Raw genomic sequence first — 19,464 nt, forward strand, 5'->3', positions numbered from 1 at the left:
TATCCAGCCGAGACAATGTTCACTCATACATACCGAGTTGTTGTACAAGGGCAACACTGAGTTTGGGATCTGTCACAGCTGCTTGAGGCACAGAGGGAGCAGAAGATGACAGATAGGAGCATGGCAACTGGCCCTGATGTACTGCTTGCATGAAAGATTCTGAACTGCATTCACCCATCGGATAGCTCTTTAATTCCAGGAATGGAGGCAGCACGGTGGCTCACTGTGCCAGGGACCAGGGTTCAATTCCAGCATCAGGCGACTGTCTGTGTGAAGTTTGCACATTCTCTCCGTTCTGCGTGGGTCTCCTTTGGGTAATCCGGTTCCCTCCCACAATATAAAGACAAGGAGGTTAGGGTAGATTAGCCACGGGAAATGCAGGATTACAGGTAGGAGGTGGGTCTGGTTGGGATGCTCATGAGATGGATGGTATGGACTTGATGGGCCAAATGGCCTGCTTCCACACTGAAGGAATTCTATCCTATGATAGGAGTAGGACATTCAGCCCCTCCAGCCTGTCCGACCGATCAATAAGCACATGGCTGATCTGTGGCCTAACTCCATAGACCTACCTTTGTTCCATATCCCTTAAGGCTTTTGCTAAACAAAAATTTATCTCAGATTTAAAATTAACAACTGAGCTAGCATCTACTGCCATTTGCTCAGTTCGAGGACAAAGAGTGAAAGATGAAGGGACCAAACTAGAAGCAGCCTAATTCACCAACTGACATGATGTGGTTCTGAATGAACAGAACAGAAAACTGCCTTCTGGGATTGGCAAGGTGCTGTCAGCCATTGTATGGTCCAATACACAAAAAGGCTATTCAGCCCATTGTCAGCGCTGGGTTTTGGGAAGAGCTTTCTGATTAGTTCCACTACCCCTCCATTACAGGGGAGGCAATGGCCTAGAGGTATTATTGCTGGAGTGTCAATCCAGAGACCTAGGTGATGTTCAGGGATCTGGGTTCAAATCCCACCATGGCAAATGGAGGAATTTGTACTCAATTTTTTAAAAGCCTGGAATTCGGGATTTAATGATGACCATATATCCTTTGCTGATTGTTGGAAAAACGCATCTGGTTCACTAATGTCCTTTAGGAAGGAAATCTGCCATCTTTACCTAGTCTGGCCTACACATGGCTCCAGACCCACAGCAATGTGGTTGACTCTTAACTACCCCCTGGGTAATTAAGAATGGGCAATAAATGCTGCCTAACCAGTGTTGCCCTCATCCTATGAACAAATAATAATAAATAAACCCCAATATTTTCCTACAAAACATTTCTCTTTCAGGTATTTATGTAATTTCCTCTTTAACCTATGTCAACTGTCAACTCACAACTCACTGTCTCTGCTTTACAGAGTACAATCCCAACCTCCTCAGTCTCTGTCTGTAATTAAAATAGCTCATTCCTGCTTCCATTTGAATAGAACCCCCTCTGCAGCTTGTTAGAGAGCCTGACCCCTTTACTAATTGAACACTGGCCTAACCAGGGTTTGTAAAGCACAAGACAAATAAACTGAAAGGTCTGCAGATGCTGGAAAGCTGAAACAAAAACAGAAATTGCTGGACAATCTCAGCTGGTCTGGCAGCATCTGTAGAGGGAAATCAGAGTTAACATTTCAGGTGCAATGACCCTTCCTCAGAACTGGTTATGAAGAATGGTTGCTGGACCTGAAACATTAATTCTGTTTTATGTCCAGAGATGCTGTCAGACCAGCTGAGATTTTCTGGCAATTTCAGTTTTTGTTCCCGGGTTTGTAACAGTTTAAAATTATTTTTTTTTACTCTGTACCTGACTTTAAAAATGGAAGGATCCCATAATCATTTTTCACCCCCTTCCCAACCTGTCCTCAGACATTCGGGTGTGTTCACCTCCTGGTCTCTTTGTTTCTGCTCTATCTTTACAAGTGTAACGTTTGGTTTATATTGTCTCGGTCTTGCAACCAAAATGAATCCGTCTGCACTTCACTGTTAATTCCACCTGCTGTGTGTGTCCATTTCACCAGCCTGTTTGTGTTCCCTGGAATCTGTTACTCTTCCCCTCACTGTTTACTACATTTCAGACTTGTATATCAACTACAAACTGTGAAACGATACCCCATATATCCAAATCCAGGCAAAGATATCAAAACAAGCAGCAATGTAACTGCAGCCTCTGAGACTTCCCTCCAATCTGAGAAATAGCCATTCATTGTAAATCTCTGCTTTCTGTCCCTTTGCCAACTCCATATTCAGGTTTCTATTCTCTTTACACCCGTAGGCTTCAGTTTTGCTCATCAGACTAATCACAATCTTCAAGCGGTTAGGAGCCCTTTCCACCGATTGTGTTTTTTCCTCTATTCATTCACGGGGATGAGGGCGTCACTGGCCAGGCAGCATTTATTGCCTATCCCTAATTGCCCAAAGGGCAGTTAAGAGACAGCCACATTGCTGTGGTTCTGGTGTCACATGTAGACCAGACCAGGTAAAGATGGCAGATTTCCTTCCCTAAAAGACATTAGTGAACCAGATGAGTTTTTCCAACAATCAGCAAAGGATACATGGTCATCATTAGATTCTTAATTTCAGATTTTTATTGAATTCAAAATTTGCCACCAGCTGTGGTAAGATTTGAACCTGGGTCCCTGGAATGTAATCAGGACCTATCACCTTTATCTCCACCTCCATCCACCTACTGCACTCTTAGCTACCTTCTCCTCAGCCCCAAACCCTCCTCTTTATGTCTCCACTCTGGAGGCTCCCAACCTCATTCCTGATGAAGGGCTCCTGCTGAAATGTCGATTTTCCTGCTCCTCGGATGCTGCCTGACCTGCTGTGCCTTTCCAGCATCACTCTGATCTAGACTTTAAATTAACAGTCTGGCAATAATACCACTAGGCCATAGCCTCCCCAGATGGTGTCTGCACCATCTCTCAAGTCTGATGTGATACTACTGTCAAACATATTTTGATCATCAAACTCACCATCCCCCTTTGCAGCATTGTAAAAGCCAACAAAGGGACAGCAGCCTCTTCTCCCCGGCTTCACTCTCAATAACTGCCTCATAACGACTTTGCTGCTCCTCGGATGCTGCCTGAACTGCTGTGCTCTTCCAGCACCACTAATCCAAAACCTGGTTTCCAGCATCTGCAGTCATTGTTTTTACCTATAACTTCCAAGCAGTCAGTGGGTCCCAATTCTGAAAACTTTCCTTCTTTATCCAATTGTTCTTGACCAAGTCTTAACATTTACCTCTTCAAAACCTGGTCAGTGATATATCACAAGAACAAATGCAAATAAATAATCAAATATGAAATGGGTGGCAGAATTCCCATTGGATGGACACGTGGCACATGAAAGGAGCAAAGTTCTGTGGACCATTAGATTCGAATTAAATTCAAAACTAAAGAAAGCTCTGTGTTAATCGCACTGACCACGATTGCAGGATGTATAACAGTCTGTTACAACCAATAAACACAGTCACTGATGTAGGAACCTTTAAAAATTAAAAAACTTTCTTCTTATGATCTACTATTTGCCCACAACACCTGTTCCACATTCCCCTTCTGTTGCAGCAACATTCTGCATTTGAGGTTCTTCTAGAAATAGAAAAATTAGAGAGAAAATGGGAAAGGATTAGTGCTGGATATTAACATTGTCATAGAGTAAGGTTTGATACACATCAAAAATGAAAGGATGGTTAAGGGGAGGGGTATTTAGAATCTTTTTAATGCATTCCTGCTATACAGACATCACTGGCTGGGCCAGCAATTATTGCCGTTATCCCTAACTGTTAAAAGTTGGTACCATTGCTGTGGGTCTGGAGTCACAGGTAGACAATAGACAATGGACAATAGGTGCAGGAGTAGACCTTCGAGCCAGCACAACCATTCGGCCCTTCAAGCCAGCACAACCATTCATTATGATCATGGCTGATCATCCACAATCAGTATCCTGTTCCTGCCTTATCTCTATAACCCTTGATTCCACTATCTTTAAGAGGCTCTACCCATCTCTTTCTTGAAAGTGTCCAGAGACTTGGCCTCCACTGCCCTCTGGGGCAGAGCATTCCACACACCCACCACTCTCTGGGTGAAGAAGTTTCTCCTTTACTCTGTCCTAAATGGTCTACCCCGTATTTTTAAGCTGTGTCCTCTGGTTCGGGACTCACCCATCAGCGGAAACATGTTTCCTGCCTCCAGTGTATCCAATCCTTTAATAATCTTGTATGTCTCAATCAGATCCCCTCTCAGTCTTCTAAACTCAAAGGTATACAAGCCCAGTCGCTCCAATCTTTCGACATATGATAGTCCCACCATTCTGGGAATTGACCTCGTGAATCTACGCTGCACTCCCTCAATAGCCAGAATATCCTTCCTCAAATTTGAAGACCAAAACTGCACACAATACTCCAGGTCCCTGGTGAGACCTCTTTGCTTCTATACTCAATTCCTCTTGTTACGAAGGCCAGCATGCCATTAGCTTTCTTCACTACCTGCTGTACCTGAATGCTTGCTTTCATTGACTAATGTATAAGAACACCTAGATCTCATTGTACTTCTCCTTTACCTAACTTGACTCCATTTAGATAGTAATCAGCCTTCCTGTTCTTGCCACCAAAGTGGACAACCACACATTTATCCACATTAAACTGCATCTGCCATGCATCTGTCCACCCACCTAGTCTGTCCAAGTCCCTCTGTATTCTCATAACATCTTCCTCACATTTCACCCTGCCACCCAGCTTTGTGTGATCAGCAAATTTGCTGATATTACTTTTAATACCTTCATCTATATCATTAATATACATTGTAAACAGCTGCTGTCCCAGCACCGAACCTTGTGGTACCCCACTGGTCACCACCTGCCAATCTGAAAGGGATCTGTTTATCACTACTCTTTGCTTCCTGTCAGCCAGCCAATTTCAATCCAAGTCAATACCATGTGCCCTAATTTTGCTCACTGATCTCCTATCTGGGATCTTATCAATGTGGGTAGATAAGGGCAGAGGATGTCCTTCCCTAAAGAACACTTGTGGCCCAGATCAGAGTCTTTATTTTAATGATTACATGAACAAAGCTTTTAATTCCTGATTTTTGTTAAATTTAAATAATGCCATCTTTCTTGGTGGGTTTTGATGCCCACCTTCATTGGCTTGGGATTCTGGATTACTGGGAACAGTGACATTACCACAAAGTATTGTCTCCCCCAAGGGAGAGACAATTGCATTGTTTGAGTGAAAGTTTAATTAATATTTGCAGTGGAAGCAGATACAGAATGATGACTGGGATAGGAGCGCTGACAGACACAGTGGACTGAATGGCCTCCTGAACAGCAAATGAGAAATTGCACTTGTCTGATATTAAATTACAGGAGATTTCTCAAACATTGTTGCCTCCCCACATTGACATAGGATTAAACTCCAGTTTCATCCCTTAAACCAGAGATGCACACATTTCAACAATTAGTGAGTGGGAGGATGGGGTCCTGTACCCCTTAGGGTGAGGCGGGGGGGTCACTGTGAGTATGGTGCTGCCCCACCAGGGGTTGACCAAGTGGGGTGCACGTTACAGGTAGGCCCTCTGTCAATGCCAGATGCACGGGAAAATTGAGAAAGGAATTTGTTTGAGATGATGGTTTGGAAAGCAGTGAGTGAGTTGATCCTGGCTGGAAGGGGAGTATTCCTGTACTAACTTCCTTTTCTCACTGTTAGGTGGATGAAGAAACCTCGGTGCGGTGTCCCCGATCAGCCTCGGGTCACTCGCAGACAGAGGAGTAAACGCTATGCACTCACTGGCCAGAAATGGAGGCAGAAGCATATCACCTACAGGTACAAGCCCCTCCACCCTCTGCCAATCTGAGGTTTGCTGCTCCTTCTCTGGGTCACAGGCTTAGCTCCACCACACAGTGATTTCCAAAAGGAAATTGTTTCCTGTGACACAGAACAAGTATTTCAAAATGAGACATTAAACATGAGTCAGTCTACAGAGCCACCCAGCCTCTGGGAAAAGTCAACCATTAAAGGAAAATCAAGTTTAACTTAAGCAATCATTTTCATTGGCCATTATGGAATTTTAATTGTGAGAAAGTTGGTAAATCTGGTCAGTCATTTGTAATTATAACACCCTTTAGTTGTAATGTTACATTCTTTTTCTTGAATTCATTTATGGGATTTGGGTATCACTGGCTGGGCCTAAGATTTATTGCCCATCCCTAGTTGCCCCTTGAGAAGGTGGGGGTGAACTGCCTTCTTGAACCACTGCAGTCCATTTGCTGTAGGTAGACCCACAATGCCCTTAGGGAGCGAATTCAGGATTTTGACCCAGTGACAGTGAAGGGACAGCGATATATTTCCAAGTCAGGTATAGTGAGTGGCTTGGAGGGGAACTTGCAGGGGGTGGTGTTCCCATGTATTTGCTGCCCTTGTCCTTCTAGATGGAAGTGGTCGTGGGTTTGGAAGGTGCTGTCTGAGGATCATTGGTGAATTTCTGCGGTGCATCTTGTTGATAGTACACACTTCTGCTACTGAGTGTCAATGATAGAGGAGATGAATAGCATTCCGACACGGTGTTCCAATAGGGCTATAATATGGGAATAACAGCTCTATTTAAATGAGAACCCATCACCACCATAATAACACATCTGCTCAGGAGACATTAGGACAGAGGTCCAACTGCTTGAACAAAGCGATTTGCAGGAGCATCCTGAAGGAGGGGAGTGAAGTTGAGAGATTTAGGAAGAAGCTTCCAAGGCCTCAGGCTCAGCCTCCACCTGGTCCAGCAGTTCAATGGGGCCTCAATAGCCCAGATGAGATGAGTGCTGAGATCTCAGAGGGTTAAAGGGCTGTGGGAGGTTACAGAGAGAGGGAACGGTGAGGTGATGAAGGCTTTTAAAATAAAGATAAAATTTGCGGCATTGTGCAACAGGAAGCTCAGATCAGTGGGTGCTGGGATGATGGATGTGAGGTTGGACCTGGGGGCAATGGCCCAGGTTTATGGTGGTAGAATATGGAAGTGTATGAAATAGTGAGGTTCGAGAGGTTAGTGATGAGCAGATTGGCTGAGAGAGGAGCACACTTGAGCAATGTTATAGAAGTTTAGGGCTTGGTTCGGTGATTACTGAGAGGACATTTCCCTTTTCAGAGAATCCAGATCCAGGGGGTACAAATTAAAAATAATGGTCTCCCAGATGTGACAGAAATAAAGGGAAATTCTCCTCTGGGAGCTGTTGTCGTGTGGAATTCATTTTTTTTCAAGAGAGCAACAGAGAATGGGTCTTTGTCTACTCTAGCCTTGAATATATTCAATCTCTATCGAGGGGAGTCATGGCGTATGGGGGCTGACAGGAGAGGAGTTGAGGCCATAATCAGATTGGTTAAGAATTTACTGACTGGTGGAGCAGATTTGAGGGGCTGAATGGTCCACAAAGTGATCTTAGTGGCAGAGTGTAGCTCTCATCTCCAAGTCAAACAGCATTTGAAATGATTTGATTTATTATTATCACATGTACAGAGATACAGTGAAAAGTATTGTTTTGTGTGTTACCAGACAAACCATACCTCATATAAATACCTCAGGGTAATAGAACAGAATGCAGAATATAGTGTTACAGCTACAAAGAACGTGCAGAGAAAGATACAAGAGGTCCATTCATAAATCTGGTAACAGCAGGGAAGAAACTATTCTTAAATATGTTGGTACGTGTTTTCAAACTTTTGTATCTTCTGCCCAATGGAATAAAGGGAAAAGAACCGGGAAGGGACATGTGTTTGCCTCTGGAAGGCAGCCAATATGATCAGCGGGAAGTGTAAACAGAGTCAGTGGATGGAAGGGTGGTTTGTTTGATGGACTGGGCTGTGTAATGTCTAGACTCTTGGGCAGAACAGTTGCCGAACCAAGCTGTGATGCACTTGGATAGGATACTTTCTATGGTGTATCTATAAAAATTGGTAAGAGTATTTGTGGACATTCTGAATTTCCTTAGCCTTCTGAAGAGGTAGAGGCGTTGGTGTGTTTTCCTGACCAGAGCATCGATGTGGATGGACCAGGACAGATTGTTGGGGATATTTACTCCTAGGAGCTTGAAGGTCTCAACCACCTCCACCTCAGCAACGTTGATCCAGACAGGGGCATGTCCACTACACTTCCTGAAGTCGATGACCAGCTCCTTCGTTTTGCTGATATTGAGGGAGAGATTGTTGTTTTTCACTGACCTGATTGGGAATAGTCTGGTCCAGGTGTAGTCATTAGGGATAGGGAGGGAGTCACGAGTAAGGGAATGGAGTTTGTGGCAAAGACTGAAGCCCAGGGAGGTTGAGGTCAAAGAAGCTGAAGAAACATTCCTCTGGCTGGAGTCACAGCTGACAGAAAGAAAGTTTGCAGTGATTTTCAGAGACTTTTCATTGGAACCCATTGACATATCCCAGGCAATGACTTCCCCTGCTACTGAGGAAAAACCTGAGCAGAATCTTCACCATTTTGTCAAAGTTCCCTTCGTATCCTGTGTCTCACCACGACTCACACCATAACGGTGACCATTCCAACAGGGTACAGCTGATAGCCCCTCATAAACTGCAGTGTGTCCTTTTCACTCCCCCCACCCCCGAGGTCTCCCACTCTCTGTCTTTATCAAATGAGTAACAACAGTGGGTTTGATGGAGCTTTGTCTGTCAGTGAGTTTTGAGAAGATTTGTAGCTCAGGTTGAGGTTCTGGATGTAGGTTTGCTCGCTGAACTGGAAGGTTTATTTCCCTCTGTCTCCAGTGTTCACTGGGGCTTGGTGTGTTCTTAAATCAAGTGTTGATTTAGGTCAGGTCATCTGATGTTATGTCAGTTACTCTTTCATGGTGTTTGTAGAAACTGTTGACTAAGAAATTGGTTCCTATCATTTGTTATTAAATATTATAATTAATACAGTGCCCAGTTTGTGACAAACTCTCTGAAACCTTTGTCTGTAAGGGCCAGAACTCCCTCTGCCTATTGGCCAATGATAGCTTTTGCTGAGTCAGCTGTTCGTACAGCGGATTAACTTAATCTTGGTCACAGCCAATGATTGGTTGGATATTACAAAAATATTCTTTAAAGTGTCAGCAGAGTTGTAATTTCTTAGCTGAATCTTTGGGCTCAGTTTGTGTCCCTGTCAGTGGAGTGGGGTGGGATGGTCAGGGGATAGTTGCTGGACTGTGTTAGCGATGCTGGAATCAGTTTTGTGAAGGGTTAATGTTTTAAAAAAATCTGCTTCCAATGAATCGTTTGTTCCTTTCTCGAACAGCATTCACAACTACACCCCGAAGGTGGGAGAGTACGAAACTCGGAGAGCCATTCGCCGAGCATTTGATGTCTGGCAGAAGGTCACCCCATTGACTTTTGAGGAAATTCCTTATCATGAGATTAAGAGTAACAGAAAGGAAGCGGACATTATGATTTTCTTTGCCTCTGGTTTCCATGGCGACAGCTCCCCGTTTGATGGAGAAGGTGGATTCTTGGCACATGCTTACTTCCCAGGGCCAGGAATTGGAGGTGATACTCATTTTGACTCAGACGAACCCTGGACGTTGGGCAATTCCAATCACGATGGTGAGTACTCGTTCATTTAACTCCTTGTTACACTGAGCGATTGTATTCAAATGATGAACAAATCACAAGATGGGCACCAACTGATGCAAAAGGCTGTACACATAAACCCATTGTATGTCACGTCAACATTCATTGGGCTTTGTCTTCATTCATAGGAAACACAGGAACCTGTGTTCCTTCATTATGAGTGATTGAGTCAAGTATAAGAGAACGGATTGAGGAACATCCTCAGATCCATTGTGTACCGGAGAGCTGGTCCAACATTAGCTAAAGCTCAAACTTGATGCTATGTTTCAGAGCAGGGAGAGGACAATGAGATGTGCTTCATTCATTAAATGCAAACTTCCTTTTAATTCCAGCCAGCACCATGTTGTTGGCAGCTGGAGTAAAGGAATGACAGGTCTCAGAGACTTGGGAAAATGTTCCCGCCTCCCATCGCTTGCAAACTCAATAGTTTTAATCTTTATTTCAAATTTCGATTCTAAAAATGTCAAGACAGATTCAGAGACAGCCTATGATTGAGTTACAACAAGTTGACAGCAGCAAATGAGCCAGTTGAACTGAGGTCCTGCTGTGCAGCAGTCCCCTTCCAGCCGCCTCTTTCTCTGTCAGCCTAACCCCTTCTGTTCCTCCCCTCTTCCCAACCTGTATCTCTAGCTTCTCCTGAAGTATGCCAATCTGATTCTCCTCAATGATTTCCTGTGGGACCCAGTCCCAATTCTGTCCACTCTATGGAGAAAGACAATCCTGACTGAGTTTATATATCACCACCTTGTAGTGATGTGTTCTAGTTTAATACTCCAGATAGTAATATTTTCTTTCCATCTTCCATATCTAACTCCTCTGTAATTTTAATTACCATAATACCATAAGGAATAGGAGGAGGCCTTTCAGCCCCTCGTGCCAGCTTTGCCATTCAATGGGATCATTGGCTGATCCAACACTCCTCACGTCCACTTTCCTGCCCTTTTCCCATAACCCTTGATTCCCCGACTGATCAACAATCTTTCTCTCAGCCTTAAATGTACGCAAAGTCTCTGGCCCCACAGCTGTCTTTGGTAAGGAATTCCAAAGTCTCCCAAACCTCTGAGGGAAGAAATTCCCCTTCATCTCAGTCTTAAATTGATGCCCCTTTATTCTGAGACTGTGCCCTCTGGTCCTAGACTCTGTCATGAGGGGAAACACCCCCTCAGCATTAACCCTGTCAAACCCCTTAAGGGTGCTGCATGTTTCAATGAATGAATCCTGCATGAATCACCTCTCATTCTTCTAAGCTCCAATGAGTAAAATCCCAACCTGTTTAACCTTTGCTCATAAGACAATCTGTCCACACCGGGTAGCATCCTAATGAACCTTCTCTGAACTGTCTCCAATGAACCAATACCTTTCCTCAAATAAGGAGACCAAAGCTGCTCACAGTACTTGAGATACGGTCTCACCAGCATCTTGTACACTTGCAGTAAGACTTTCCTACTCTTATACTCCACCCTGACCTTCAAATAAAGACCAACATTCCATGAGCCTTCCTGACTACTAGCTGCACCCTGTGGCTTTCCCTTTGTCATGCACAAGTCCCCTGAAGTCCCTTTGTGTTACAGCTTTCTGCAATTTCTTTCTATTTAAATAATACAGTATTTTTTTTGTTTCCCTTCCAAAATGAACAACTTCATATTTTCCCAAATTATATTCTATTTGCTAACTTTTGTCCACTTTCTCAAACTATTAATTTCTTTGTAAACTGCTAGTGTCTCTCCCACAACCTGTGTTTTCATGACATTTGTAAATTTGGCTACAGTACATTCACTTCCTTCCTCTAAGTCATTAATATATACACATTGCAAACAGTTACAGTGCCATCCTTGATCCTGATAGAACCCACTGCTTATAGTGATCAACCTGAGAAAGAGCCCCGTCACCCCACTCGCCGCTCGTTTTGATCGGGAGACAGTCTCACATTGTGGGGGGTTTTGGTCATGATCAGGATTTTGCCGATTATTAACAAACTCCAAATGTAATCTGTTTCATTGAGGTGGAGTTTGTGGAGATGAAGATTTGTTTGGCCGTGGTTAGTGCAGGTCGGGGGATGGACCTGGGAGCTGCATTGGCTCTGTGTGTGTGTGGGGGGGGCGGTGGGGGCAGGGTGCGTGTGTGTGTGGGGGGGGGTGGGGGCAGGGTGCGTGTGTGTGTGGGGGGGGTGGGGGCAGGGTGCGTGTGTGTGTGTGGGGGGAGTGGGGGCAGGGTGCGTGTGTGTGTGGGGGGGGGTGGGGGCAGGGTGCGTGTGTGTGCGGGGGGGGTGGGGGCAGCGTGTGTGTGTGTGGGGGCAGGGTGCGTGTGTGTGTGTGGGGGGGGTGGGGGCAGGGTGCGTGTGTGTGTGTGGGGGGAGTGGGGGCAGGGTGCGTGTGTGTGTGGGGGGGGAGTGGGGGCAGCGTGTGTGTGTGTGGGGGGGGTGGGGGCAGGGTGCGTGTGTGTGGGGGGGGTGGGGGCAGGGTGTGTGTGTGTGGGGGGGTGGGGGCAGGGTGTGTGTGTGTGTGTGGGGGGGGTGGGGGCAGGGTGTGTGTGTGTGTGTGGGGGGGGTGGGGGCAGCGTGTGTGTGTGTGTGTGGGGGGGGTGGGGGCAGGGTGCGTGTGTGTGTGGGGGGGGTGGGGGCAGGGTGCGTGTGTGTGTGTGGGGGGGGTGGGGGCAGGGTGCGTGTGTGTGTGTGGGGGGAGTGGGGGCAGCGTGTGTGTGTGTGGGGGGGGTGGGGGCAGGGTGCGTGTGTGTGTGTGGGGGGGGTGGGGGCAGGGTGCGTGTGTGTGTGTGGGGGGGGTGGGGGCAGGGTGCGTGTGTGTGTGTGTGGGGGGGTGGGGGCAGGGTGCGTGTGTGTGTGGGGGGGGAGTGGGGGCAGGGTGCGTGTGTGTGGGGGGGGGTGGGGGCAGGGTGTGTGTGTGGGGGGGGTGGGGGCAGGGTGTGTGTGTGTGTGTGGGGGGGGTGGGGGCAGGGTGTGTGTGTGTGTGTGGGGGGAGTGGGGGCAGCGTGTGTGTGTGTGGGGGGGGTGGGGGCAGGGTGCGTGTGTGTGTGTGGGGGGGGTGGGGGCAGGGTGCGTGTGTGTGTGTGGGGGGAGTGGGGGCAGGGTGCGTGTGTGTGTGTGGGGGGAGTGGGGGCAGGGTGCGTGTGTGTGTGGGGGGGGTGGGGGCAGGGTGCGTGTGTGTGTGGGGGGGGTGGGGGCAGGGTGCGTGTGTGTGTGGGGGGGGTGGGGGCAGGGTGCGTGTGTGTGTGGGGGGGGTGGGGGCAGGGTGCGTGTGTGTGCGGGGGGGGTGGGGGCAGCGTGTGTGTGCGGGGGGGGTGGGGGCAGGGTGCGTGTGTGTGTGTGGGGGGGCGGTGGGGGCAGGGTGCGTGTGTGTGTGTGGGGGGAGTGGGGGCAGGGTGCGTGTGTGTGTGTGGGGGGGTGGGGGCAGGGTGCGTGTGCGTGTGTGGGGGGGGTGGGGGCAGGGTGCGTGTGTGTGTGTGGGGGGAGTGGGGGCAGGGTGCGTGTGTGTGCGGGGGGGGTGGGGGCAGCGTGTGTGTGTGTGGGGGGGTGGGGGCAGGGTGCGTGTGTGTGTGGGGGGGGTGGGGGCAGGGTGCGTGTGTGTGTGTGGGGGGGGTGGGGGCAGGGTGCGTGTGTGTGTGTGGGGGGGGTGGGGGCAGGGTGCGTGTGTGTGTGTGGGGGGGGTGGGGGCAGGGTGCGTGTGTGTGTGTGGGGGGGGTGGGGGCAGGGTGTGTGTGTGTGTGTGTGGGGGGGGTGGGGGCAGGGTGCGTGTGTGTGTGTGGGGGTGGGGGCAGGGTGCGTGTGTGTGTGTGGGGGTGGAGGCAGGGTGCGTGTGGGGGTGGGGGCTGGGGGCAGGGTGCGTGTGTGAGGTGGGGGCAGGGTGCGTGTGTGGGCTGGGGGCAGGGTGCGTGTGTGAGGTGGGGGCAGGGTGCGTGTGTGGGCTGGGGGCAGGGTGTGTGTGTGGGGTGGGGGGTTGGGGGGTGGGCGCAGGGTGCGTGTGTGGGGTTGGGCGGTGGGGGCAGGGTGTGTGTGGGGCCGCGTGTGTGTGGGGCTGCGTGTGTATGTTGGGGTGGGGCCACGTGTGTGTGTGTGTGTGTCTGGTGTGGGTGGGGCTGCGTGTGTGTGTTGGGGGGTGGGAGGTGTGGAGGTGAGGTTTCTCCTATCTTGCTGCTTTAATTGTTGACTTCGGCTGCTCCACCGATGATGTCATTGCTGCTAATAGCTTAAACAAAAAATATTCCATAAACACATTAACAGAACAACAGAGAGAAATAGGGACTGAAATTCGACCAGAATTCAGAGCAGTAATTCAGTGTTGTTTTTAGAGAGATGGAGAGAATAATGCTGAGTGATATCATCATTAAAAATAAAGCTGTGGCCTGGGCACCAGCTGGGAATCTGCAAAAACACACAGCTCCCTATCGAGAGGCTGCACTGGGCCCTGGGTAACTCTGGGACAGGACAGCTCCCTATCGAGGGGCTGCACTGGGCCCTGGGTAACTCTGAGACAGGACAGCTCCCTATCGAGGGGCTGCACTGGGCCCTGGGTAACTCTGGGACAGGACAGCTCCCTATCGAGGGGCTGCACTGGGCCCTGGGTAACTCTGGGACAGGACAGCTCCCTATTGAGGGGCTGCACTGGGCTCTGGGTAACTCTGGGACAGGACAGCAGCTCAACACCAACAACAATACATGTAATACACACACCAAACAAAGCTCCCACACTACTACTGATTCACCAATCACAGTGAAACAAATACTGACTTTCCAGGCATGGTGTGTCTGCTTTATCCACTGAGTTTAGCAAAATGGATGGCACGGTGGCTCAGGGTTAGCGCTGCTGCCTCACAGCACCAGGGACCTGGGTTCAATTTCAGCCATGGGCAACTGTCTGTGTGGAGTTTGCACATTCTCCCTGTATCTGTGTGGGATTCCTTTGGGTGATCTGGTTTCCTCTCTCAATCCAAAGATGTGCAGGTTAGGTTAATAGGTCATAGTGTTGATTGCATTAGTCAGGGGTAAATGTGGGCCGGGGAGTGGGTCTGGGTGGGTTATTCTTTGGAGGGTCAGTGTGGACTTGTTGGAGCAAATGGCTGCACTGGGCCCTGGGTAATTCTGGGACAGGACAGCTCCCTATCGAGGGGCTGCACTGGGCTCTGGGTAACTCTGGGACAGGACAGCTCCCTATCGAGGGGCTGCACTGGGCCCTGAGTAACTCTGGGACAGGACAGCTCCCTATCGAGGGAATCTAATGTAATCAAATCAGCTGAGTGGGCACCTGCACTAACCACAGCCAAACAAATCTTCAACTCCACAAGCTCCACATCAGTGAAACGCATTTGATTTGTGGATAATCGGCAAAATTCTGATCACGACCAAAACCCCCCGAAACGTGAGACTGTCTCCCGATCAAGAAGCCGCCTCTGGGAGTGAGTGGCGAGTGGGGAGAAGGGGCTTTTTCTCAGGTTGGTCACTGCAACCAGTGGGTTCCATCAGGATCAAGGCTGGCACTGGATCCAGCAAATCAGTGTATTCAATAGGCCTGAAGGGCAGGGTGTACACTCTGTGTGTGTGTGTGTGTGTGTGTGTGTGTGTGTGGGATGGCGGGGGCTTAGTGTACATGGGGCTGTGGTCATTCCATATCGAGTTTGGGCTTGAGGAACGTGGGGTGGAGAGAAGCTGCTTCTGGAAAGGTCCTTGTTCTTGATCTGAGTCTGCCTGTCTGCCTGAGCCCCATCTCCCCTCTCTAACCAAGTGGTAGGTTGTGCCTCATTTGCACACATTGTGCCTGGCTGTGCTGGCTGAGATAGTGAGCTGCAGTCTTGTTTGTGTGATGTTGCCAGGCAGAGTGAGTCACACACAGTCTCAGGTGTGTGTCTCTGACTGGGAGATACCTGGGGACTTGGCATGCTGCCACCTCGTTGGAAGGAGGTGAGGTCAGGGTTTATTTCTGTTGTGATGTTTGTTTACCTCCACCTCCTTGTCTGAAAAACAGCAGAACACAGACTGGAGCCAAATCCATTTTCCCCAATCCTCCTGACACTCTCGGCAAACCCCTCATTGGTCCAAATCCACCCTCATTACCACAAGGAGATTTTAGTTTTAACTATTTCTTCCTGAACCAATCCTGGCAAATGTATGTAATATTCTTCACATCCTTTGCTCGTTTTCTACTGATCATTTAATCTTGTTCCTCTCTAACTCCAACTGCCCTTTGTCAATGGAGAGAGCTTCAGGTTTCAACAAAATTGGGGAAGTTAAAAAGATGAAACAGACTTTCAGAAGCCTAGAACTGGGAACATGGAAGATGGAGATGGAAGGTCTGTAATAGGCTGGATGCCAGGAAGATTAAATTACTGAAAGGGGGGGGTTGGCACATAGGAAAAGAAGTGGATGAGGAGACTGGTCAAAACCAAAAAGAAGGTGAATCATTAACTAAAGAAGCAGTCCTAAAAATGAAGGAGTCCGAGTTTAAGGCCTGAAATTGTTGGTGTTGGTGCAGAGGGCTGTGATGTGAGGAGTCAAACTGGGAACCTGTATCTCAGATCCTGCAGTGAAAAGGTGGTCGAGGACACTATGTGAGTGAAGTCAATTAAACTGGGGTACCACCAGAAGACCATGGTCATCTTTAGAGACTGGGTAGGAGTGTTCCCCAGGACAGTCTGCATTTGAGGAACACCATGACATGGAGGAGACCAGATAGTGAGCAGCCAATCAAATGAAAGTAGCTGTAAATCATTTTTCAGCCCAGAAGGAGAGTTTGTGGTCTCAGTCAGTCAGGAGGTTTGTCAAAGCCCATTCTTCTGGAGGGTTGGAGACGTTTAGAAACTGATGGATTCTCAAACAATTCTGATTGTCTTTTCTTGACAGGAAATGACCTGTTCCTGGTGGCTGTGCACGAATTAGGCCACGCCCTAGGCCTAGAACATTCCAATGATCCCAGTGCTATCATGGCTCCCTTTTATCAGTACATGGATACCGAAAACTTCAAACTACCGCAGGATGATTTACAGGGCATCCAGAAGATTTATGGTTTGTATTCTAAACATTCACCTTTCCATCTCTCTCCATCAGTCTGCATTAAAGCACCTACCTATAGTGTCATGTACCACCCTGTAACTGTGTAGGGCACTATCCCGCTGACTGTGGGAGGCATCACACTGTACTCCTGTGTGACTGGTTTCTACATTGACACTGGAAAATGTGTTGCTGGAAAAGCGCAGCAGGTCAGGCAGCATCCAAGGAGTAGGAGAATCGATGTTTCGGGTAGAAGCCCTTCTTTAGGAATGAGGAAGGTGTGCCAAGCAGGCTAAGATAAAAGGTAGGGAGGAGAGACTTGGGGGAGGGGTGTTGGGAATGCGATAGGTGGAAGGGGGTGAGGGTGATAGGCCGGAGAGGGGGTGGGGGCAGAGAGGTTGGGAAGAAGATTGCAGGTCAAGAAGGCGGTGCTGAGTCTGAGGGTTGGGACTGAGATAAGGTGGGGGGAGGGGAAATGAGGAAGCTAGAGAAATCTGCATTCATCCCTTGTGGTTGGAGGGTTTCTAGGCAGAAGATGAGGCACTCTTCCTCCAGGCGTCATGTTGCCATGGTCTGGCGATGGTCATCTTCTGCAACCACAGGGGATGAATGCGGATTTCTCCAGCTTCCTCATTTCCCCTCCCCCCACCTTATCTCAGTCCCAACCCTCAGACTCAGCACCGCCTTCTTGACCTGCAATCTTCTTCCCGACCTCTCCGCCCCCACCCCCTCTCCGGCCTATCACCCTCACCTTAACCTCCTTCCACCTATCACATTCCCAATGCCCCTCCCCCAAGTCCCTCTTCCCTACCTTTTATCTTAGCCTGCTTGGCACACTTTCCTCATTCCTGAAGAAGGGCTTATGCCCGAAACGTCGATTCTCCTGCTCCTTGGATGTTGCCTGACCTGCTGCGCTTTTCCAGCAACACATTTTTCAGCTCTGATCTCCAGCATCTGCAGTCCTTACTTTCTCCTTCTACATTGACACATCTAGTCTGTGGCTTGGATTGTGTGAGGATGTTTTTGCAGAGACTCAATCTATTTCTGAACTTGATGCTCTGACAATTTCTCTCCACCTGAGAATGCCTTCCCTTTGTAAATCACTGTCGCCCTGTTGTCCAAATCTCCTCCTTCACCGTGACACCGTGTGTCAGACTTCCCAAAAAAAAACAAGAACATAACGAGGCCATTCAGTCCTTAAGCCTGTTCTGTATTTTAATGAGATCAGATTAATTTGTGGTCAAACTTCCTGAATAGCTACAATCAGAGAAGAAGGAAGAACTAACCATCTATAACTGGGGGGAGGGCATTGCTGGCCAGGCAGGGGAGAAGGTTGTGTGTGTGTGTGTGTGTGTGTGGTGGGGGGGGGAAGCTCTGAAGAGGGAGGGGTTGGAAAACAAAATCTGTGCCTGAGCTCCTCAATTTCTATTCAGCGCCCCATCTTCAGCCACAAACCCCCCAACAGCTACTCCAACTTCACTCTCCAGCTTTGAAGTTGAGTTTCATCAGTCACTGGGCTGAAGTTACAGGAATTAGATTTGACTTTGCTCCAAGTTTGTACAGACACAGACAGACGATTAGCGATGTAGTTTAATTGCAGCAATGATTCTCCATCTCATGACCATCAGGTCCCCCAACTGAGGTCCTGGAACCCACAAGACCCTTGCCGACCATCTCCGCTCGCAGGATCCACTCCACCTCTGAAAGGAAACATGACCGACAATCCCGGCCCCCGCGGCCCCCCTCTGGGGAGAGACCTTCCTACCCCGGCTCTAAACCCAACATCTGCGATGGACATTTCAACACGGTGGCTTTGTTCCGAGGGGAAATGTTTGTCTTCAAGGTGAGTGCTCTGAAATAGTCATGAGTTTAAAAAAGGTAGGAATTTTGTTCAGGTCATTGTTTGAGCTGTGAGGGAGGAATGTGCTTACAATACAGCCCATTTCCCCATCATTAGTGAGGCTTCAGTCACCAAAATGGCCAGTGGTTTGTCCTCTGTCGCACAGTCCAGGGTAAGAGACTTTAACTCGAGTTAACTGTTTTAATGAGCCTAGAATAATCGGTTTGTTTTATTCTTAAAACAAGTGGCTAACTCTGGTTGACATTGAAAACCTGGAATTAGAACTGTATCAATTTAGTCACACACAGACACACTCTCACAGCATAAAGACACAAGTTTCCACAGAGACAATTTTTTGCTTTAGAAAAAGAGGCGAAAGGGAACAAACTGCTCTCTCGGCCAAGGGTCCGGAAACAAAAGGATGAAATAAATGTGACAACCTCCCACATCACTGTCTTCTTGCTGATGAGGCTGATTGCTGTCAATTAGAGATGAATGCCCAGTTCTGATTCTGATCAGCTTGGATTTGAGTTTCTAAAATGTGGTTGCAGTCCAACTTTTCAGGTTTTGCCAGACAGACAGAATAACGGTGTTTGAAAACTCTATTAGATTCCCTGAAACTTCAAGTGAGAACAGGATTTCATGAGAGTCTGGCAGATTCAGAGGATCCTCCTCACTCTGATGACACCCCCACCCCCGGTCTGTAACAGAATGAGAGTTACTTACAACTATTAGTATATGGACCGTCAACTTGAAGTTTTTCAGTAATTGACACAATAAACCATCTCTTATCACCTTGAAAGCTTTGCTTAGCTGTTTCTCCAAAGATACTTGATTTTCAGTAAACAGCAGGAAGCACAGGATGGCTTCATTCTATGAAATCATATGGTAAAACCAATTTCAATCCCACAAATGTCCAAACAGTTAAAAATTCGCTCTCTCTTTTTTCACATAATCCTTAAAGATGTATTCCCAACATCAACTGCAGACATTCAGGATGTATGAGACAAAACTGAAGCATCAGACACTGGCTGTTCCTCTTAAGA

At 48.1% G+C, this 19,464-nt stretch overlaps 1 protein-coding gene across 1 annotated transcript in view; it reads left to right on the plus strand.

Moving 5' to 3' along the window:
- Positions 1-19,464, plus strand: part of mmp24 (matrix metallopeptidase 24) — an 85,526-nt gene that overhangs the window by 50,223 nt on the left and 15,839 nt on the right. Inside the window, exons 3-6 of the mRNA XM_072556071.1 lie at positions 5,697-5,813; positions 9,253-9,557; positions 16,432-16,593; positions 18,207-18,421. Of these exons, the coding sequence (XP_072412172.1) occupies positions 5,697-5,813; positions 9,253-9,557; positions 16,432-16,593; positions 18,207-18,421 (799 nt within the window). The remainder of the gene's footprint in view (positions 1-5,696; positions 5,814-9,252; positions 9,558-16,431; positions 16,594-18,206; positions 18,422-19,464) is intronic.

This window comes from Chiloscyllium punctatum, chromosome 37 (assembly GCF_047496795.1).
Source record: "Chiloscyllium punctatum isolate Juve2018m chromosome 37, sChiPun1.3, whole genome shotgun sequence".
Classification (NCBI taxonomy): domain Eukaryota; kingdom Metazoa; phylum Chordata; class Chondrichthyes; order Orectolobiformes; family Hemiscylliidae; genus Chiloscyllium; species Chiloscyllium punctatum.